This window comes from Rhinoderma darwinii, chromosome 2 (assembly GCF_050947455.1).
Source record: "Rhinoderma darwinii isolate aRhiDar2 chromosome 2, aRhiDar2.hap1, whole genome shotgun sequence".
Lineage (NCBI taxonomy): Eukaryota > Metazoa > Chordata > Amphibia > Anura > Rhinodermatidae > Rhinoderma > Rhinoderma darwinii.
The window spans coordinates 38,722,524-38,742,922 of record NC_134688.1 but is presented as its reverse complement, the minus strand read 5'-3'; the positions used below and the strand labels follow the sequence as shown (position 1 = coordinate 38,742,922).

Genomic DNA, 20,399 nt, shown 5'->3' with positions numbered 1-20,399 from the left:
ATTTTTCCTGCTGCTTCTATCTCTATATAGCAAACTGGGATGGTTGCTTAGCAACAGTGTAAATCAGGCTCAGTGACACGCTTTCTCTACTTGAGTCTATGGAGATCTATATGTCACCCATCCCAGGCTTCAGCAGTTCCTGTACCACACTAGTTATACACAGGGGGGGGGGGCAGAGACTATCATCAGCTATCACTGATACTTAGACAGGTTCCTGTCACACAGGTATAATGTAGAAGAATATAGTGCAGACTCCCTGACCTGTATACGTATGGTTTTTCGCTTATTTAGGAGAATATAGAGAATGATAATCACAGTGCCCCCCCCCCAGCATGCAGAAATGGTATGGTCTTCAGCTGATCATGTGATGCCGTGCTGAATCATTATGGGGTTGATGGCAAAGCAGAGAGGAAGAGAAAGCTGGGGAAATATAAGATGGATGCTTTTTTAAAGCACAGACAAGGCAGAAGTTCAAAAAGTAAGTACAGTATACATAAAAGAAGTTTAGCGTGTGGTATACAGTCAATTTGTGTATAGGTTCAGATAGCACCAGATACGTGGAAGGGTGAGGTTTTGCACGGATAGGGGCCCAACCCAAACATAAATATAAAAGAGTATCCGGCACACCAATTTAGAAAAAAAGGTATTTTTTTATTTTGTTTTTGTTTCTAATGCCAGTGGCAGAGTGCGACGTTTCGGTCTAGGTGACCTTCATCAGGCACTGAGCCGTGCTGGGCAAATGAATTGACGAGCGCTAGTGGTGCTGAGAGCGGCTGGCCGCTGTATCATGGCGCTGTCACGAGCCGCTATCAGCACCACTAGCGCTCGTCAATTCAGTTGCCCAGCGCGGCTCAGTGCCTGATGAAGGTCACCTAGACCGAAACGTCGCACTCTGCCACTGGCATTAGAAACAAAAACAAAATAAAAAAATACCTTTTTTTCTAAATTGGTGTGCCGGATACTCTTTTATATATATGGTATACAGTCAGGTGGGGAATGCAGACATGGCAAGTTGTGTTTCCAGTGGAGGTCTTCTTTAAAATCAAATAAAATATTAACTCTTTCTTTTCATGAGATTTCTAATTGAATTCCTGAAAAAACTGCTGCTAAATTTGTCAAATCTATAGGTTAATGGGGTTGTCCAAGATTACAAAAACATGGCTGCTTTCTTCCAAAAATACAGTAGCACTACACCTGTCCCAGGTTGTGTGTGTTATTATAGCTCAGTCTCATTCACTTTAATGGAGCTGTGCTGCAATACCAGATACAACCCGATGAACAGGTGTGGCACTGTTGTGGTGGTGGTGGTGGTGATGGTGATGATGATGATGTTGCTGCTGCAGGGGAACACTTTCTGCCAATTTCCCCTTCAGATCACAATCAGTTATGTTTTTGGGACCAATCCCTTTAATTTTCTTATATGAACAGCTGGAACCTAGAATCTAACTAACTGCTATGCATTAGTTTTCATAAATATAGCATGCATGCTTCTGTGTACGGCTAGCCTTAGGTTGGTTGGTGCCCTCTGCTACCCTACCATATGGTGTGCCATAATGCGCCCAAATAATACAATATGCACAAACAACCACTCCATACAGGTCCTAAAGAACATTGTCCGATCACTATACTAAGAAGTATATCTGATTAATTTGCAACTGGCTTTTCCATAAGTTGAGGCACCAAATATTGGATTGGGGGTGGAAGTTGTAGGTGACCTGGCCATCAGGGTTAGTGGTGCCCCTTTCAGTTGTGACCACACAGGTCGCAGACCACTAAGGCCAGTCCTGGTGTTTTGTACTCGTCTAGTCTACTCTTGGACAACTTCATTTGTCTCCAATGCCCAATCTAATAATCCATCTGATGGACAAATATCTAAGGTGTTATACATCAGCTAAATCCTAAAAGAAAGGGGCTGTGAGGCTCTGTAAAGTCTCTAAACACTGCTAGGAAATATTTGGTGCTTGTGCTCTGCCTGGCATCTGTCAGTACATTTGATGATTGCTGGACTACAATGCCGGGACCACAGACTATTGCAGTCCTGCTACGTTTATCAAGAAACATCATAGGGAAATAACAGTGAAAACCATAGTAAATTCTCACCTATAATATTATATATACATACATGCACACACATATACACTACCATTCAAAAGTTCTGCGTCACCCAGACAATTTTGTGTTTTCCATGAAAACTCACACTTATATTTATCAAATGAGTTGCAAAATGACTAGACAATATAGTCAAGGCATTGACAGGGTTAGAAATAATGATTTTTGTTTGAAATAATAATTTTCTCCTTCAAACTTTGCTTTGGTCTTGGAATGCTCCATTTGCAGCAATTACAGCATTGCAGACCTTTGGCATTCTAGCTGTTAATTTGCTGAGGTAATCGGGAGAAATTTCACCCCATGCTTCCAGAAGCCCCTCCCACAAGTTGGATTGGCTTGATGGGCACTTCTTGCGTACCATACAGTCAAGCTGCTCCCACAACAGCTCTATGGGGTTGAGATCTGATGACTGTGCTGACCACTCCATTGCAGATAGAATACCAGCTGCCTGCTTCTTCCCTAAATAGTTCTTGCATAATTTGGAGGTGTGCTTTGGGTCATTGTCCTGTTGTAGGATGAAATTGGCTCCAATCAAGCGCTGTCCACAGGGTATGGCATGGCGTTGCAAAATGGAGTGATAGCCTTCCTTATTCAAAATCCCTTTTACCTTGTACAAATCTCCCACTTTACCAGCACCAAAGCAACCCCAGACCATCACATTACCTCCACCATGCTTGACAGATGGCGTCAGGCACTCTTCCAGCATCTTTTCAGTTGTTTGCGTCTCTCAAATGTTCTGTGATCCAAACACCTCAAACTTCGATTCGTCTGTCCATAACACTTTTTACCAATCTTCCTCTGTCCAATGTCTGTGTGCTTTTGCCCATAATAATATTTTCCTTTTATTAGCCAGTCTCAGATATGGCTTTTTCTTTGCCACTCTGCCCTGAAGGCCAGCATCCCAGAGTCGCCTCTTCACTGTAGACGTTGACACTGGCGTTTTGCGGGTACTATTTAATGAAGCTGCCAGTTGAGGACCTGTGAGGCGTCTATTTCTCAAACTAGAGACTCTAATGTACTTGTCTTGTTGCTCAGTTGTGCAGCGGGGCCTCCCACTTCTCTTTCTACTCTGGTTAGAGCCTGTTTGTGCTGTCCTCTGAAGGGAGTAGTACACACCGTTGTAGGAAATCTTCAGTTTCTTGGCAATTTCTCGCATGGAATAGCCTTCATTTCTAAGAACAAGAATAGAGTGTCGAGTTTCACATGAAAGCTCTCTTTTTCTAGCCATTTTTAGAGTTTAATCGAACCCACAAATGTAATGCTCCAGATTCTCAACTAGCTCAAAGGAAGGTCAGTTTTATAGCTCCTCTAAACAGCAAAACTGTTTACAGCGGTGCTAACATAATTGCACAAGGGTTTTCAAGTGTTTTCTAATCATCCATTAGCCTTCTAACACAGCAAACACAATGTACCATTAGAACACTGGAGTGATGGTTGCTGGAAATGGGCCTCTATACACCTATGTAGATATTGCATTAAAAACCAGACTTTTCCAGCTAGAATAGTCATTTACCACATTAACAATGTATAGAGTGTATTTCTGATTAATTTAATGTTATCTTCATTGAAAAAAACTGTGCTTTTCTTTAAAAAATAAGGAAATTTCTAAGTGACCCTAAACTTTTGAACGGTAGTGTATGTATGTATGTATGTATGTATGTATGTATGTATGTATGTATATATATATATACAGTGAAGGAAATAAGTATTTGATCCCTTGCTGATTTTGTACGTTTGCCCACTGTCAAAGACATGAACAGTCTAGAATTTTTAGGCTAGGTTAATTTTACCAGTGAGAGATAGATTATCTAAAAAAAACAACTGAAAATCACATAGTCAAAATGATATATATTTATTTGCATTGTGCACAGAGAAATAAGTATTTGATCCCCTACCAACCATTAAGAGTTCAGCCTCCTCCAGACCAGTTACACGCTCCAAATCAACTTGGTGCCTGCATTAAAGACAGCTGTCTTACATGGTCACCTGTATAAAAGACTCCTGTCCACAGACTCAATTAATCAGTCTGACTCTAACCTCTACAACATGGGCAAGACCAAAGAGCTTTCTAAGGATGTCAGGAACAAGACCATAGACCTGCACAAGGCTGGAATGGGCTACAAAAGCATAAGTAAGACGCTGGGTGAGAAGGAGACAACTGTTGGTGCAATAGTAAGAAAATGGAAGACATACAAAATGACTGTCAATCGACATCGATCTGGGGCTCCATGCAAAATCTCACCTCGTGGGGTATCCTTGATCCTGAGGAAAGTGAGAGCTCAGCCGAACACTACACGGGGGGAACTTGTTAATGATCTCAAGGAAGCTGGGACCACAGTCACCAAGAAAACCATTGGTAACACATTACGCCGTAATGGATTAAAATCCTGCAGTGCCCGCAAGGTCCCCCTGCTCAAGAAGGCACATGTACAGGCCCGTCTGAAGTTTGCAAATGAACATCTGGATGATTCTGAGAGTGATTGGGAGAAGGTGCTGTGGTCAGATGAGACTAAAATTGAGCTCTTTGGCATTAACTCAACTCGCCGTGTTTGGAGGAAGAGAAATGCTGCCTATGACCCAAAGAACACCGTCCCCACTGTCAAGCATGGAGGTGGAAACATTATGTTTTTGGGGTGTTTCTCTGCTAAGGTCACAGGACTACTTCACCGCATCTATGGGAGAATGGATGGAGCCATGTACTGTCAAATCCTGAGTGACAACCTCCTTCCCTCCACAAGGACATTAAAAATGGCTCGTGGTTGGGTCTTCCAGCACGACAATGACCCGAAACATACAGCCAAGGCAACAAAGGAGTGGCTCAAAAAGAAGCACATTAAGGTCATGGAGTGGCCTAGCCAGTCTCCAGACCTTAATCCCATCGAAAACTTATGGAGGGAGCTGGAGATCCAAGTTGCCAAGCGACAGCCTCGAAATCTTAATGATTTACAGATGATCTGCAAAGAGGAGTGGGCCAAAATTCCATCTAACATGTGTGCAAACCTCATCATCAACTACAAAAAACGTCTGACTGCTGTGCGTGCCAACAAGGGTTTTGCCACCAAGTATTAAGTCTTGTTTGCCAAAGGGATCAAATACTTATTTCTCTGTGCAAAATGCAAATAAAAATATATAATTTTGACAATGTGATTTTCTGTTTTTTTTTTAAAATATAATCTATCTCTCACTGGTAAAATTAACCTAGCCTAAAAATTCTAGACTGTTTATGTCTTTGACAGTGGGCAAACTTACAAAATCAGCAAGGGATCAAATACTTATTTCCTTCACTGTGTATATATATACAGTGAAGGAAATAAGTATTTGATCCCTTGCTGATTTTGTAAGTTTGCCCACTGTCAAAGACATGAACAGTCTAGAATTTTTAGGCTAGGTTAATTTTACCAGTGAGAGCTAGATTATATATATAAAAAAAAACTGAAAATCACATTGTCAAAATTATATATATTTATTTGCATTGTGCACAGAGAAATAAGTATTTGATCCCTTTGGCAAACAAGACTTAATACTTGGTGGCAAAACCCTTGTTGGCAAACACAGCAGTCAGACTTTTTTTGTAGTTGATGATGAGGTTTGCACACATGTTAGATGGAATTTTGGCCCACTCCTCTTTGCAGATCATCTGTAAATCATTAAGATTTCGAGGCTGTCGCTTGGCAACTCGGATCTTCAGCTCCCTCCATAAGTTTTCGATGGGATTAAGGTCTGGAGACTGGCTAGGCCACTCCATGACCTTAATGTGCTTCTTTTTGAGCCACTCCTTTGTTGCCTTGGCTGTATGTTTCGGGTCATTGTCGTGCTGGAAGACCCAGCCACGAGCCATTTTTAATGTCCTGGTGGAGGGAAGGAGGTTGTCACTCAGGATTTGACGGTATATGGCTCCATCCATTCTCCCATTGATGCGGTGAAGTAGTCCTGTGCCCTTAGCAGAGAAACACCCCCAAAACATAATGTTTCCACCTCCATGCTTGACAGTGGGGACGGTGTTCTTTGGGTCATAGGCAGCATTTCTCTTCCTCCAAACACGGCGAGTTGAGTTAATGCCAAAGATATATTAAGAAAGACCCCGGTAGCTGGCAGGTCAAAAACTGCAATAGAAAAAACTAATGTGCCTGGGGCACAATGAAACCCATTTTCCCAGCTACCAACAGAATTATAGTAAGATTTAACTTTTATTTGTTCTATTTCTAAAAAGGTCCAGGAGGGACAACGAGAGCACAGAAAGGTTAAAATTAGCTAGAAACCATTGGCAGTCGCTCTGTTAATGCCAAAGAGCTCAATTTTAGTCTCATCTGACCACAGCACCTTCTCCCAGTCACTCTCAGAATCATCCAGATGTTCATTTGCAAACTTCAGATGGGCCTGTACATGTGCCTTCTTGAGCAGGGGGACCTTGCGGGCACTGCAGGATTTTAATCCATTACGGCGTAATGTATTACCAATGGTTTTCTTGGTGACTTTGGTCCCAGCTGCCTTGAGATCATTAACAAGTTCCCCCCGTGTAGTTTTCGGCTGAGCTCTCACCTTCCTCAGGATCAAGGATACCCCACGAGGTGAGATTTTGCATGGAGCCCCAGATCGATGTCGATTGACAGTCATTTTGTATGTCTTCCATTTTCTTACTATTGCACCAACAGTTGTCTCCTTCTCACCGAGCGTCTTACTTATGGTTTTGTAGCCCATTCCAGCCTTGTGCAGGTCTATGATCTTGTCCCTGACATCCTTAGAAAGCTCTTTGGTCTTGCCCATGTTGTAGAGGTTAGAGTCAGACTGATTAATTGAGTCTGTGGACAGGAGTCTTTTATACAGGTGACCATTTAAAACAGCTGTCTTTAATGCAGGCACCAAGTTGATTTGGAGCGTGTAACTGGTCTGGAGGAGGCTGAACTCTTAATGGTTGGTAGGGGATCAAATTCTTATTTCTCTGTGCACAATGCAAATAAATATATATAATTTTGACAATGTGATTTTCTTTTTTTTTTTAATATATATAATCTATCTCTCACTGGTAAAATTAACCTAGCCTAAAAATTCTAGACTGTTCATTTCTTTGACAGTGGGAAAACGTACAAAATCAGCAAGGGATCAAATACTTATTTCCTTCACTGTATATATATATATATATATATATATATATATATATATATATATACTGTATATATATATTATATATATGGAGGATGTAAAGCTTTTACCAACCAGTTATCGATGCCCTATCCTGCAATGGGCTGGAGTTTGCACAGTGCTTGTGACATGCGTGCTGCTGCACAAGCACCATCTGCTGCCTCTCTTGTGTTTTTTTTCCCCCACTGCCTTAGATCTGAATCTGTAGATCTCCAGCATAAAGGTGACATGTGGAAAATAGAAGAGCACTGTTATAAGGTGGGATAGGTTATGGGATGGTGGGAATGATTTCATGTGTCTGCTGGGAGTTTCTCTTGAAGGGAAATAAGTTGATGGGAGACGTTGGTTTCTCCAGAGTTCCACTTTTATAGACTTTGTTATTATTTTTTCTTATACTCACTACCTATCTTATAGTATATTGCACTTTTTCCTTCTATGATTTACAAGATGTTAAAAAGTTTATTTCTGCAGTGATAGATACATAACCTGAGGCAAGTAAAATATGACACATCAAATTTGCATTTTTTATTTCTCGTAAGGTAAACAAGAAACATTTGGGATGATTTCAAATACTGCATTGGTTCCAAGCAAAGTTGTTTGAGCCAGACGTTCGTGCAGCTGTTGGAAAGCAGATATGAGAAATTTCCACCGAGTTAAGGCTTTTTTTTAGTAAGGCTGATGAGTTAACAATGACATAAGATTTCTAGAGCAGGTGGCATACTTCATTACAGGCAATCGCTAGATGACCACAGAGTTTCATTTAGTTACAGATGTAGCAGAGCTGAATTTGGCAAATTAATACAATACGGTAGTTTTACTTGCAGTCCTATGTAAAACCTTATAAAAAATATTGTGATATTGCAATGAGTTATGCCAAAGCATACTCAGCATGGCTACATCTGACAAGCCAGCTCTGATATATCTTCTGATATAAATAGAAAAGACAGTGTTATCGAATATAGAAGTCAGCTGGAAATTACACCATTAAACCATGGAACTTCCTTGTGCCTGCTTCCCGTCAAGGTTGTATCTGAGATTTTTGGGATTCCAGTGCTTGTTAATGTGGCAAACACAATTCAACCCAGTTACAGTCAGTGATGCCTTTTACAAGAAATGGCCTCACTTTGTGTATATACTGTATACCTTAAAATTCATGTATAGTATGTGGTAACTAGTGCTGGAGTATCACCATCTGGAGGGAGCTCGGACTTTTACCAACATTTCTATAATAAAAACACTATTTGAGTTATTAAAGGCCTTTTGGAAGATGACAGCAACAAGCTAAATTGATTGCTATTGGCAATTACTACACTTTTCTCTGGCACAAATTTTTATAAATCATTCTCATGGTGTCACAATTTGTTTCATGAAGGCTAATTTTAATTACTATGGCATTACTTGCCATACCATGCATTACCACACGGTGTGCTGTTTCCAAGTAACATATCCTTTAGTAATTTAGGTTAAAAAGACTTTAATTCAGGCATTTGAAGTACAATACTGTATGGTACCAACTAGTGATAGAAATATGTAGTGCAGTAATTTAAATTTTCTATTCTACAAATCACAAATGGTGTATTTCTGGTATACAGTATGTGTGTTCTTAATGTTGAAAATGTTTAAGTAACGAAGCAGATATAATGCCTTATTGACTATTGTTTTATATACATTCTGTTTGTACACAGGGAAGTAACTATATTAGATGGCGAGGTAGTCGATTTGAGGCCCTAGTAGCTGAGGGGGCCCGAAAGCCCCTCTGTCCCATAAGAAGACACAGTGTTCTAAATGGAACATGGTAGGTGGAGAGGCCTGTTGATTTTTCATTTGGGCCCAGTAACCTCACGTTACACCTCTTCTTGTGCATATAGGTCATCTCTATGCACAGGATACATGGAATATATTAATATGAAGCTAAATATAAAAGCTAGAGATAAGTGTCCCATCCATAGATTCATCTCAAGTAGCATTATGTAATAAGTCTAAATTATCGAGTTTTCTGATATATTTTTTCATGTCAGCGCTATGTGTATAACTCCCAATATATCAGATAGTAAAAAAGGGACCCTTGAGGAAAACTGGCCACCTTAGGCTGGGTTCACATGGGTCGGATACGCTGTATAAAACTATTCAGCGTATCCGACCTAGAACCTGCAGCACACTCCGTCTGAAAAACCGCACGAGTGTTTTAGGTGTTTTGCAGACTAGAAAAGTTAAACAATAACAATAGGTTGTACAGTAAAGTATAGACACAACAAAAAATGTGCAGCACACCCTGTGGTAAAGCGGAGTATTACATGTAAAATCTTATTGCACATTATCCAAATACCTGAGATAGTTTGCTGCTTTTTCTTTGTGCACCATCCGCGCTTGTTTCTCCTTGACAGGTTGACATTAAGGCAGGACATAAACCAGCTCTGTACCATGTAGCAGCCTCAGCCCATTACAAGCTAAAACATGGATTCACTGGAGCTTCCCTTTAATTGCCTGGTATAAAAGAAAGCATTCAGTGGTCTGATTTACATGTCTAGATATTTATTGTGACATCTTTTGTACTTAACAAAACACAGAATATCGTTCACTTGACAATAATTGCTCATTTTATAGTGGTTTTCAAACATATTACATCTCCACAGCAATTTCTGTGCATGTGCATTATTGAATTTGCATAAAAATGCAATACCATGCCAAATATTTCATATTCTCCCTGCGTATGATCACATAAGTCTTCGGCGGTTTTCCATTACTGTTTATTTTCTTCCAAAATGATAAAGCCTGGAGCAAAGATGTTTGCAAAGCAATAGTATGTCATCATTTGTATTTTGGCTACAGGAAACACGGCTTTGTAATATAAATCCAATTTTAACATTTTATTTAGGAATATTTTTAAAATGGCGTTATGTAAACTATAATAAACATGTAAATTATTCTGAACATTGCTTTGACGTTTAAGATAAGTTTAGAGGAAAATAGCTTCGATTTGACTTTACCGCTTAGCCGGTGGGGCGCTGAAATAGTTGGAAATCATATTCTATGATGTATTTCTTTCTCTAGATGTTTCCTTTTTAACCACTTCAGTTTTAACTGTGTACATACTATCCAGTATGATCTGAAATTAAAGAGGTTGTCCAACCCCTGTCTATATACCCTGGATGTCATTCAGGGGGGGGGGGGGGTCTCCCGTTTCGAACCTCATTTTATTTGCCAGAGCAGAAAGCCGCTAAAGGCCCTTTTACACAGGTCAATGATTGGGAAAACGGGCGTTCCTACGAACTCTTATTCCTGATCATTACCGCGTGTCGCCATTTTCTTGTGTGCTGTATAAATTTGCAATCACAGGCGTTCTTGCACCTGTATACACGTTTTGTTTCATTTTGTTGGAATATTGCTGTTCAAACTTTTGTGTTGTTTATGGGATTCATATATGTGGGGTTAGTGACAGCCTCCATTTTTGTTCTTGCACTCCTCCCATTCTGCCCTGGGTGATTTTAATCAGTTCAATGCTGGATCCTACCATCCCTAGGTATATATGTAGGCTTAGTCCCAGTTCTGGGTGTATGAGCAGCATTATGGACCCACCTTATAGAGGGATCCTTGTTGTGGCAGGTGGGCTCACACAATTTGATCAAAATGTGCGCTAAGAACCTCCCTATTGTAAGTAGATTTAGCAGTAATGCATATTTATTTATATTTAGTGGTTTAGGTGGCATTAGTGTTCGCAGTGTGCTGTCGCCATTTACTTGTGTGCTGTGTAGATAGATAGATAGATAGATAGATAGATAGATAGATAGATAGATAGATAGATAGATAGATGGATGGATGGATGGATGGATGGATGGATAGATAGATAGACAAATGGATCAAGCAGCACCGGTATAGTGTGGGTGCAAGCCCAAGAGAGTAGACCAAGATCCCAATTGTATATAGTACAAAAATTAGGCAGCTCTCCGTTTATTAGAGGAGAAAAAAGAGGGTACTTTTATTGTCCCATAAGCCTATCCCTGCTTATGGGACAATAAAAGTACCCTCTTTTTTCACCTCTAACAAACGGAGAGCTGCCTAATTTTTGTATGATAGATAGATAGATAGATAGATAGATAGATAGATAGATAGATAGATAGATAGATAGATAGATAGATAGATAGATAGATAGATAGATAGATAGATAGATAGATAGATAGATAGACTATAGTATGACTGGTACATGAACTGTTATTGATATTATTCTATAGCCACTATGACCATTATTATTGTATGTATAATGTGGATGATTCTATTGTGCGTGTACTGGTATAGTATAATTAAATTGGCATTGATATGATTGAGCCTGTTATTTTAGCACTGTATTAAGATCTTTTTTTGGGCACAACTTGGCACTACAATGTGAGCACAGTATGCTGCTTTTATTTGGTCCATTATTATTATTATTATATACTATACCATATAAAACAGTATGGTGGTATTATTTAATCACATATTTTGTGGCAATATCCAGACAGGGTACGGCATTATTATTGTGCATGCAATACGCAGGACCATTATATGGACCATTTAAGCCATTATTATGTTCATATATAGTATGGCAGCGATATTTGGGCACTAAATAACGGTATTATGTGGGAATGTTCATTCACAAATATAAATCCAGTACTGGCTACACAGTAATGGCTTATACATAGTTTCTGAATATTCTTTACTTTATAGACGGTTACTCAGGCAGTTGTAGATGAGAAGTATCGTTTTAAATGGGTTTTATTTATCTCAATCCCCAAATACCTGGTAAAGTGTGAGTATGTCTGGATATAGTTATAAAGAATATATCCAATTAAAAGTTTTCTCCTAATCTAATTTTTATTTTTATCAATGCACGAAATACAATTATGTAAAAATCAGGTAAGATCGTATTAATTTATCTCGCATCTCTCAGTGGAGCCTCATTTTTAGTAATCCTGTATTTGCATGGTCTTTTATAGCAGCCAAGTCTAGATGCCTGAAAGGCTATTCAAATCTCACAGTAGAGATCTTATCCCTTGCTGCAGCTTTTGTTTAAATTCTTTTTCCTTCCCTTTCAGAATGATTTTCCGCCTGCAGCATCGGAGACAAACTGGGAATCTGTCACAAGCCCCGTCTCAGTAAGTAATACTGTGTGTCACTGTGTAGAATAAAATAAATGCGTACACTATTAAATAAACAGCATGTTCCAAGTTATTATCTGTACCGCCGGGGTAAAAATACTTGGGCATGATTTCGTTTTTCATTTGATACAGATTTCATGGAATTAAAAGTGTAAACTGCAGAGAATTAAACAAAAAAATATGCAAAATTAGCTTCTATACTGTATGTATCATTGCTGTCCTATCTCTTGTGGGTTATTCCTGGACCCCCAGAAAGGAGGGGCACATGGACAACAATAGTGTGTTGTCATAAAAAATAATGGATCAGGAGGTGTCAATTCTCTCCGCATTAACATAAATACTGTAAATTATTGACGTTTTTGCGATGTTGCTAAAATTTCCACCAGTCCATTGCAAATAAATTCTGTATTCCATATGTCTAAACTGTAGTATACAATATGTATTCTGTCCTCCCACCCTCACAGTATATGTTTAAAAAATAAGATATATTGGGGAAGATTAACTGAGGAAAATGTGCCAGAATTCTGCTGCAAATTGTGGTAAATGTATTATATGTTTACGCCAAATAAACAGTTTAGAAAAGCTGGTTATGAGAAGTCGTAAAATGTGCTAAATTTACTAAAGATGTGCACTGTTTTAGGCTTAAAATATTGGTGTAAATGTACGCTAGCATTGAGGTGGCAAAAGGATTAGAGAAGTTTATAATATAGGTAAGGAGTTGCGCCAAATTAATTTTGAGAAATTTTGCAAAATTTACACCAATTTTGCCATCTGTATAAAACACCCGTCTTAATAAATCCCCCCCCATGGTCTTCCTACATCCTCTTTGCCAACCACCATTACATATCCCTATATACTTAAATGGAAGACTTGTCCAAACAACATCGTTTTATGAATTTACCAGGAACAATATGCTTCTTGTGAGCTAAAAATTACCTAAAAGACAGGGAAAGTTCATGATTGAGGATCTTCTCAATTTCAAACTGTACCAATTAGTAAAAGTAGCATAAAAGGGAGGTAGCAACATAGAAAATATAAAGTCTTTGACACAACCTGAAGAATGCTAACTAGCTAGTGGAGATAGTGCCATGGTATGAAACATGATTACTTGGCAGCATTTCGGCATTTTGATCACCAACACAACCTATACAATCAGACAAATACATCATGGCAGCCAAAGTTCATCCCGTTATGGATACCACCTAGCCCGATGAAAAAGGTTTAACTTGAGGAACATCTTGAAGACCTTTCCATCCTTCATTACCTTGCTCCATTTATCATGTTAGGGACAAACATAAAAGACTATGAGATGGCAACATCCACTGCCGTTGACTGGTCAGGTCGAGGGGTAGGCAAAGACGGCGGCAGCATAGGGCACCATTGGAGGGTTCAAAATAAAAATAGAAATGGAGCGTATGTATCATAAATGAGGATGCTAGGGATTGGTGAAGATAGGGGGACAGAGTGTAGCTATCATACTGAACGTCAGGTACCGAGGGTGGTGGAATGCATTGTGAAGACCCCTGCCTTGCTTATCTCGCCAATGTCTAGAAGAGGTACATTTGGGAGATATCTAGCATCTTTCATATCCAATAAGCTATTACTCTATATGTAATTCATTTCACCATCTTTAAGATGGACAAATTGCCTAGATTTATACCATTTAGAACCAATCCAAAGGCTAATAGTCCTCAATTTATTACATGCATGGGTTGTAGAGTTAAACTGAAATTAATGATTCCTAAAATACCATCACATAATTAGGGAATGTCTACATTACTTCCATATAATTTAGATGAATGTGATGTCGACTGCACTAACTGATATCATTTCATATTTCTGTGTTTATGTAAGAAAACTTGGCTTCCGTATAGTCCTGCCTATCTAGAAATGTACAATTCTGGCTCGCAGCAAAGAGTCAATGTACAGTAAAGGAGAAGCGCCTACCGATTACGCTAAAAGTTTATTTGCCCTGAAATGGCTGAATAAAAGTTCATTATACAGTGTTCATTTCATGTATAAACCAGGCCGTGAGGACCTGGCCGGAGATCCGTTTGGATAATCACCATGTTCTCTTGGTGACTAAAGTTTTATCATTCCTTTGTGATGTTTTTAGAGTATTGGTAAGTGTTTAATCTCTGTGATATGAATGTATACATTGGCGCTGACTGTATCTATCATTTCCTGTATATGTAATGCTGAGCCAAACTACAGCAAAAAGTTCCAAAAATAGCAGAAATTCATCAATTTTTAACAACGTTTTATGTTTTTTTTGTCACAAAATCTGTGCACTGTTCATCATGATTTTAAAGTGAATGCTCACCGTTGCACATAATTTTTGTTTAACCTGTTAGTGACCGCCAATACTCCTTTTCACGGCGGCCACTAATGGGCTTTATTCCGATGCATACGCCTTTTCACGGCGCTGCATCAGAATAAATAAACAGAGCAGGGAGCTGTTAAATCTTCCTGCTCTCAACTGCCTCCGGTAGCTGAGGTATGGGGGCGTCCCTTCTCGAACGGGCGAGATCGATATCAGTATCGATCTCGCCAGTTTAACGTCTCAGATGCGGCGCTCAATAGTGAGCGCCGCATCTGAGTGGTTTTGAAGAGAGGGAGGGAGGTAAGATCGCAGGGTGTCGTGTCTTCTATGACATTATTATTAAAAAACAAACAAAAACAAAGTCACACAAATGAACAACTATAAAGTTATTACATTATTTAACCCGCACGGTGAACGCCATAAAAAAATGAAATAAAAAGACAATGCAAACATTGCTGTTTTCTATGAATCCTGCCTTAAAAAAAATGTGATAAAAAGTGATCAGAAAGTTGCATCTACTCCAAAATGGTACCAATAAAAACGAAAAGTCGTCCTGCAAAAAAAAACAAACCCTCATACAACTGCATCGACGGAAAAATTAAAAAGTTATGGCTCTTGAAATATGGAGACACGAAAACAAATAATTTTGAAAAAAAAAAGTGTTTTTACTGTGTAAAAATAGTAAAACATACAAAATCTATATCAATTTGGTATTGTTGCAATCATAACAACCTGCTGAATAAAGTTATTGTGTTATTTATACCACACGGTAAACGGTGTAAATTTAGAACACTAAAAAAGTGTGGCGAAATTGCTGTCCCCCCCCCCCCCCCCCCAAAAAAACAAAACATAAAAGTTAATCAATAAATTCTATGTACCCCAAAATAGTGCTATTAAAAAATACAACTTGCCCCGCAAAAAACAAGACCATATACAGCTATGTCGACACAAAAAAAAAAATGTATAGCTCTTTGAATGAGACAATGGAAACATTTAAAAAATTGCTTGTTTATTAAGGCCCAAAATAGGCTGGTCATTAAGGGGTTAACCTAAATAGATCTAAAATTTTGAACTGAATAAATTCTTGATATACTTTTATAGCAGTTGGGGCTTTGTTTTTCTGATATAGATTTTCAAATTATAACATTCTGGCCACCTACATTCACCACTAGGAGGCGTTAAGGAGCTTACCGGATACTGTTTATACATTCAACTCAATAATAAGGCAGTATGCAGTAAGCACTATGTTAACTCTTTAAATTAAAGAGGACTTCTCCTAATATGTCTATTTTAGTAAGTAATTATATTCCCCATCAAAAAACAATTCTGTTTTCCTCTGTTCCTCTATTATTCCTCTTAGAAATTTATGAATAAATTGACAACTGGGTGTCACCAGTTGGAGGACTGTCCCTTCACAGACTGACAATGTCCAACCAGTGCTGTCAGAGTGACTGTGTAGGGACACACCTCTCTGACGGGGAGGAGGCAACACCCAGATGCCAATTTATTTTTAGGAACGGCACAATGCAGAGTTCCAAGAAAACAAGTTCCAGAATAGTTTTTTTTTTTATGAGGAATAAGTAATTACTAAAGCAGACACGTCAGGAGAGATGAAACATCCTCTTTAAATCACCCCCATAAGACATTGTGATATGTAAATAAGTTGTGACCAATGATAAATTCAGCTATGCTATATATGTAAATATGTATGAGATCATACTGTGAAGATGGCCGAGTTGTTTTTGTACAAATTCAAGAACGAGCAAGATTTTGGCAGTTCAACAGGAAGGCATCGTAGTCTAGTCAACTCCACCTGAAAAAAAAAAATATAAAAGCTTGCACTAACATCTAGGCTGGATTCACACGAGCATGTTCGGTCCGTGAAGGACGGAACGTATTTCGGCCGCAAGTCCCGGACAGAACACACTGCAGGGAGCCGGGCTCCTAGCATCATAGTTATCTATGACGCTAGGTGTCACTGCCTCTCCGTGGAACTACTGTCCCGTACTGAAAACATGATTACAGTACGGGACAGTTGTTTTCGCAGCGAGGCAGGGACTCCTAGCGTCGTACATAAGTATGATGCTAGGAGCCCGGCTCCCTGCACTGTCGAACTTACGGCCGAAATACGTTCCGTAATTTACGAACCGAACATGGTCGTGTGAATCCAGCCTTATAGTTAATTTAGTTAAAGAGGCTCTGTCACCAGTTTATAACTTCCCTATCTCCTACCTACCGTAATCTAATGGGCACTTTCATGTAGATAACTGCTGTTTGTTTTTTTTAAAAACGTTTATTATTGACCAAGTTATGAACATTTTTTAATTTATGCAAATTTTTTTCTAAATGCCCAACTAGGTGTTTTTTTTTCTATTCACCAAGTGGGCGTTGTATAGAAGAGTGTATGACGCTGACCAATCAGCATCATACACTTCTCTTCATTCCAGCCCAGCTTGATTCACAGCACAGCTTGATCACACTGTGACGCTACTTCCTCCTGCAGGTCCTTTACCAGAGCGACAGAAGACTGAACAGACATCGCCTCCAGCCGTGCCAGGATGTTTATGTGAATCTGCAGCAGCGGGCGGCGATGTCTGTTTAGTCTTCTATCGCTCCAGTGAAGGACCTGCGGGAGGAAATGACATCACAGCGTGATCTCACGAGATCACACTTTGCTGTGAATCAAGCTGGGCTGGAATCAAGAGAAGTATATGACGCTGATTGGTCAGCATCATACACTTTTCTATACAACGCCTACTTGGTGAATAGAAAAAAAACGCCCAGTTGGACATTTAGAAAAAAATTGCATAAATCAAAAAATGTTCATAACTTGGTCAATAATAAACATAAAAAAAAAAAAACACTAGTGATCTACATCAAAGCGCCTGCTAGATTAGGTAGGAGATAGGGAAGTTATAAACTGGTGACAGAGCCTCTTTAAGTATGTCTTCACTTTTTAATATCCTCATATTACTGACAATGCTGTTTCAGAGGCAGGCTACATGAAATCACTAACCTCTCTCTGCTGTAATATTTTAAGTCTCTTGTGCCTTTCCCTCTGACTACAGATTACAGTTCCGTTCAACACTAGCTCTTGGTTGTGTAAAGTGAAAAAAGTTTTACCAAAAGTTTTGCTCACCTCATAACCTTCGTACTAGATTGCGTTATTCCAATGTGTTTTGGTGAAGCTTGATAAATACCAATGTAGGCATAAAAAATCCAAAGAGCTGTAGGTGCTCGTAGATCCTCCTGAACTTAATCCTGTGTCGACAGCAGGCTATAGAAACAAAAATGGTGTGTAGAAAAGGCAGATCCAGCACTCGAATGTATAAAAAATTTGATTTTTATTTAGGTCATTTAAAAATAGGGATAAAACAACAATCCCGGGACCACGCTTACGCGTTTCAGACCGCTAGGGTCCTTAATCATAGCATTGTGTAGTTTGAGAGAGAATAACAGCCCATTGTATAAAATTCTCAACCCCGAGACCCACGTGATCTGGCCATCCCATCCAGCCAAGATAAAATGGAGAGGTGCAGGTGGCTCTGTCGTTAGCACTGTTGTCTTGCACCACTGGGTCCTGGGTTTAAATCCAACCAAGGACAACCTCTGCCTGAAGTTTGCTTGTCCAATGTGGGTTTCCTCTCACACTCCAAAAATATAATCGATAGGGTAATTTGATTCTGAGCCCCACTGGTAACAACAGCTAAGGACTACGTCTTTAGAATATGTTGGTGCGTGCGGCTTTCTCTCTTGAAATCTAATCCGCTGGCCTAGCTGTCTACATAACTCCCAGATGTAGCAATCCTTATCCTGACTCTGATAACTTGCTGCAGCGTGATACCACTTAAGCCATTCAAAAAAAGTCAAGTTAAAGTTTGTTGCCACAGAGTATTTAGCGCATCCGGAGTAAAGGTAAAGATCGCTACATCTGTACTTTAATAAGTGGGCTTCTGGGTCCCAGAGGTGAAAAGGAGGTCCCACCAACCCTAATCCAACTCTGGCTGTGTGAGCAATTCCATGATACTAGAAAACAGTAAGGTTCTAAATTTGAAGCATCTTCCTTTGAACGCCATTTTGCAGTTTACACATATAATAAGTCTATACCAAAACTTGAGTATCTACTATTATATTATTTATCTTGTACAAATCCTGACTTACAGCCTGTATTATACTCCAGAGCTAAATTCACAATTCTGCAAGTTTTAAAACGGAAATTTAACAGGTTCCCGACCGCTGGCCGTAAATATACGGCCAGCGGCCAGGGTCTCTAAAGTCCGGCGTATAGTATATATACGGCCGCACTTCAGAGACTGTGCACGCGCGATCGCGTGCACACAGCTCTATGCCCTGGCTGTTGCTAACAGCCATGGGCACTGGGCAGAATGTCAGGGGTCAATCTTTTGGCCCCTGAACATGTGATCGCTGTGACAACCAATCACAGCGATCACATGCATTTCTGCATAGAAAACAGTGTGCACGCGATCGCGTGCACACAGCCCTGTGCCCTCGCTGTTACCAACAGCTCTGGGCACTGGGCAGAGTATCAGGGACCAATCTGATGGTCCCTGATCATGTGGTCGCTGTGAAAACCTATCACAGCGACCACATTTGTTTTATTTTGACTTTTCTGGCAGTAAATCTCCTGCCTCTTTTCTTCTCCTCAAACATTGTTTCAGTTTGAGGAGAAGAAGAGACTCGGGAGAATTGCTGCCAGAAGAATACAGTGAAAAAAAATACAGTTACACTAAAACATTCTCTGTATAGATAGATTTCTATCTATCTATACAATCTATCTATCCATCTATCTTTTTTTCTATCTATCTACCTTTCTTTCTTTTATTCTATTAGAATAGGCAGGTAGGGAGTATATAATTATATATATATCCACATATATATAATATATATAGCAATAGCGGTTTATTTTTTTGTTAGCGGTAGTGTAGATATATATAGCAGTTAGTTTGTGTGTTTTATAAAAAAAAAAAAAATTTGTTTAGTTAGTGTTAGTGTTAGTTACGTTATGGCGAGGAAGTTGTTTAGCGCCGAGGAGGCATACGCCATGCTGTGGTCTGAGTCGGAGACCGCATCAGAGATGGCGTCCGAGATGGAACCTGTTTTAGGTAGTGACGATGACAGCGTCACTTCAGGTTCATCTTCAGGGGACGTTGTCCCTGATGCAGTCGAAACTGCAGAACATGAAAGTGCAGGGCCAAGTAGCGCTGTAGCACGGGACAGCCTGGTCCCTCCAGTCCAGGCTCTTGTATGGGCACCTGCCCCATCTTTTGGGCCTAGAATCCACGGATTTACGGCCACTCCTGGCATAACCGTGGACAATACAAATTTTGTCCAAATGGATTACTTCCATTTATTTATAACGGACGACATCCTAAATCAGATTGTCCACGAAACAAATTTATATGCCACGCAATATATAAGGCAGAAACCTTCATCCACCCATGCCAGAGATTGGACGCCCACCAATTTGCAGGAATTAAAAAATTTTTTGGGGCTCACCCTAAATATGGGTATTGTCAAAAAGCCCTCCATTAGGTCTTACTGGTCAACAAGACCCGCCCAAGCCACCCCAGTATATTCTGCAGTAATGCCCAGGTCTCGTTATGAGACAATAATGAGGTTCCTCCACTTCAATGACAACGCACAGGCCCCCCCAAGTACCGATGCAAACCGGGATC

The 20,399-nt window shown here is 39.7% G+C and overlaps 1 protein-coding gene across 1 annotated transcript in view; it reads left to right on the top strand.

Annotated features, from left to right (window-relative positions):
- Positions 1–20,399, top strand: part of PDGFD (platelet derived growth factor D) — a 211,048-nt gene that overhangs the window by 149,900 nt on the left and 40,749 nt on the right. The window contains exon 4 of the mRNA XM_075851545.1: positions 12,318–12,377. Coding sequence (XP_075707660.1) covers positions 12,318–12,377 — 60 coding nt within the window. The remainder of the gene's footprint in view (positions 1–12,317; positions 12,378–20,399) is intronic.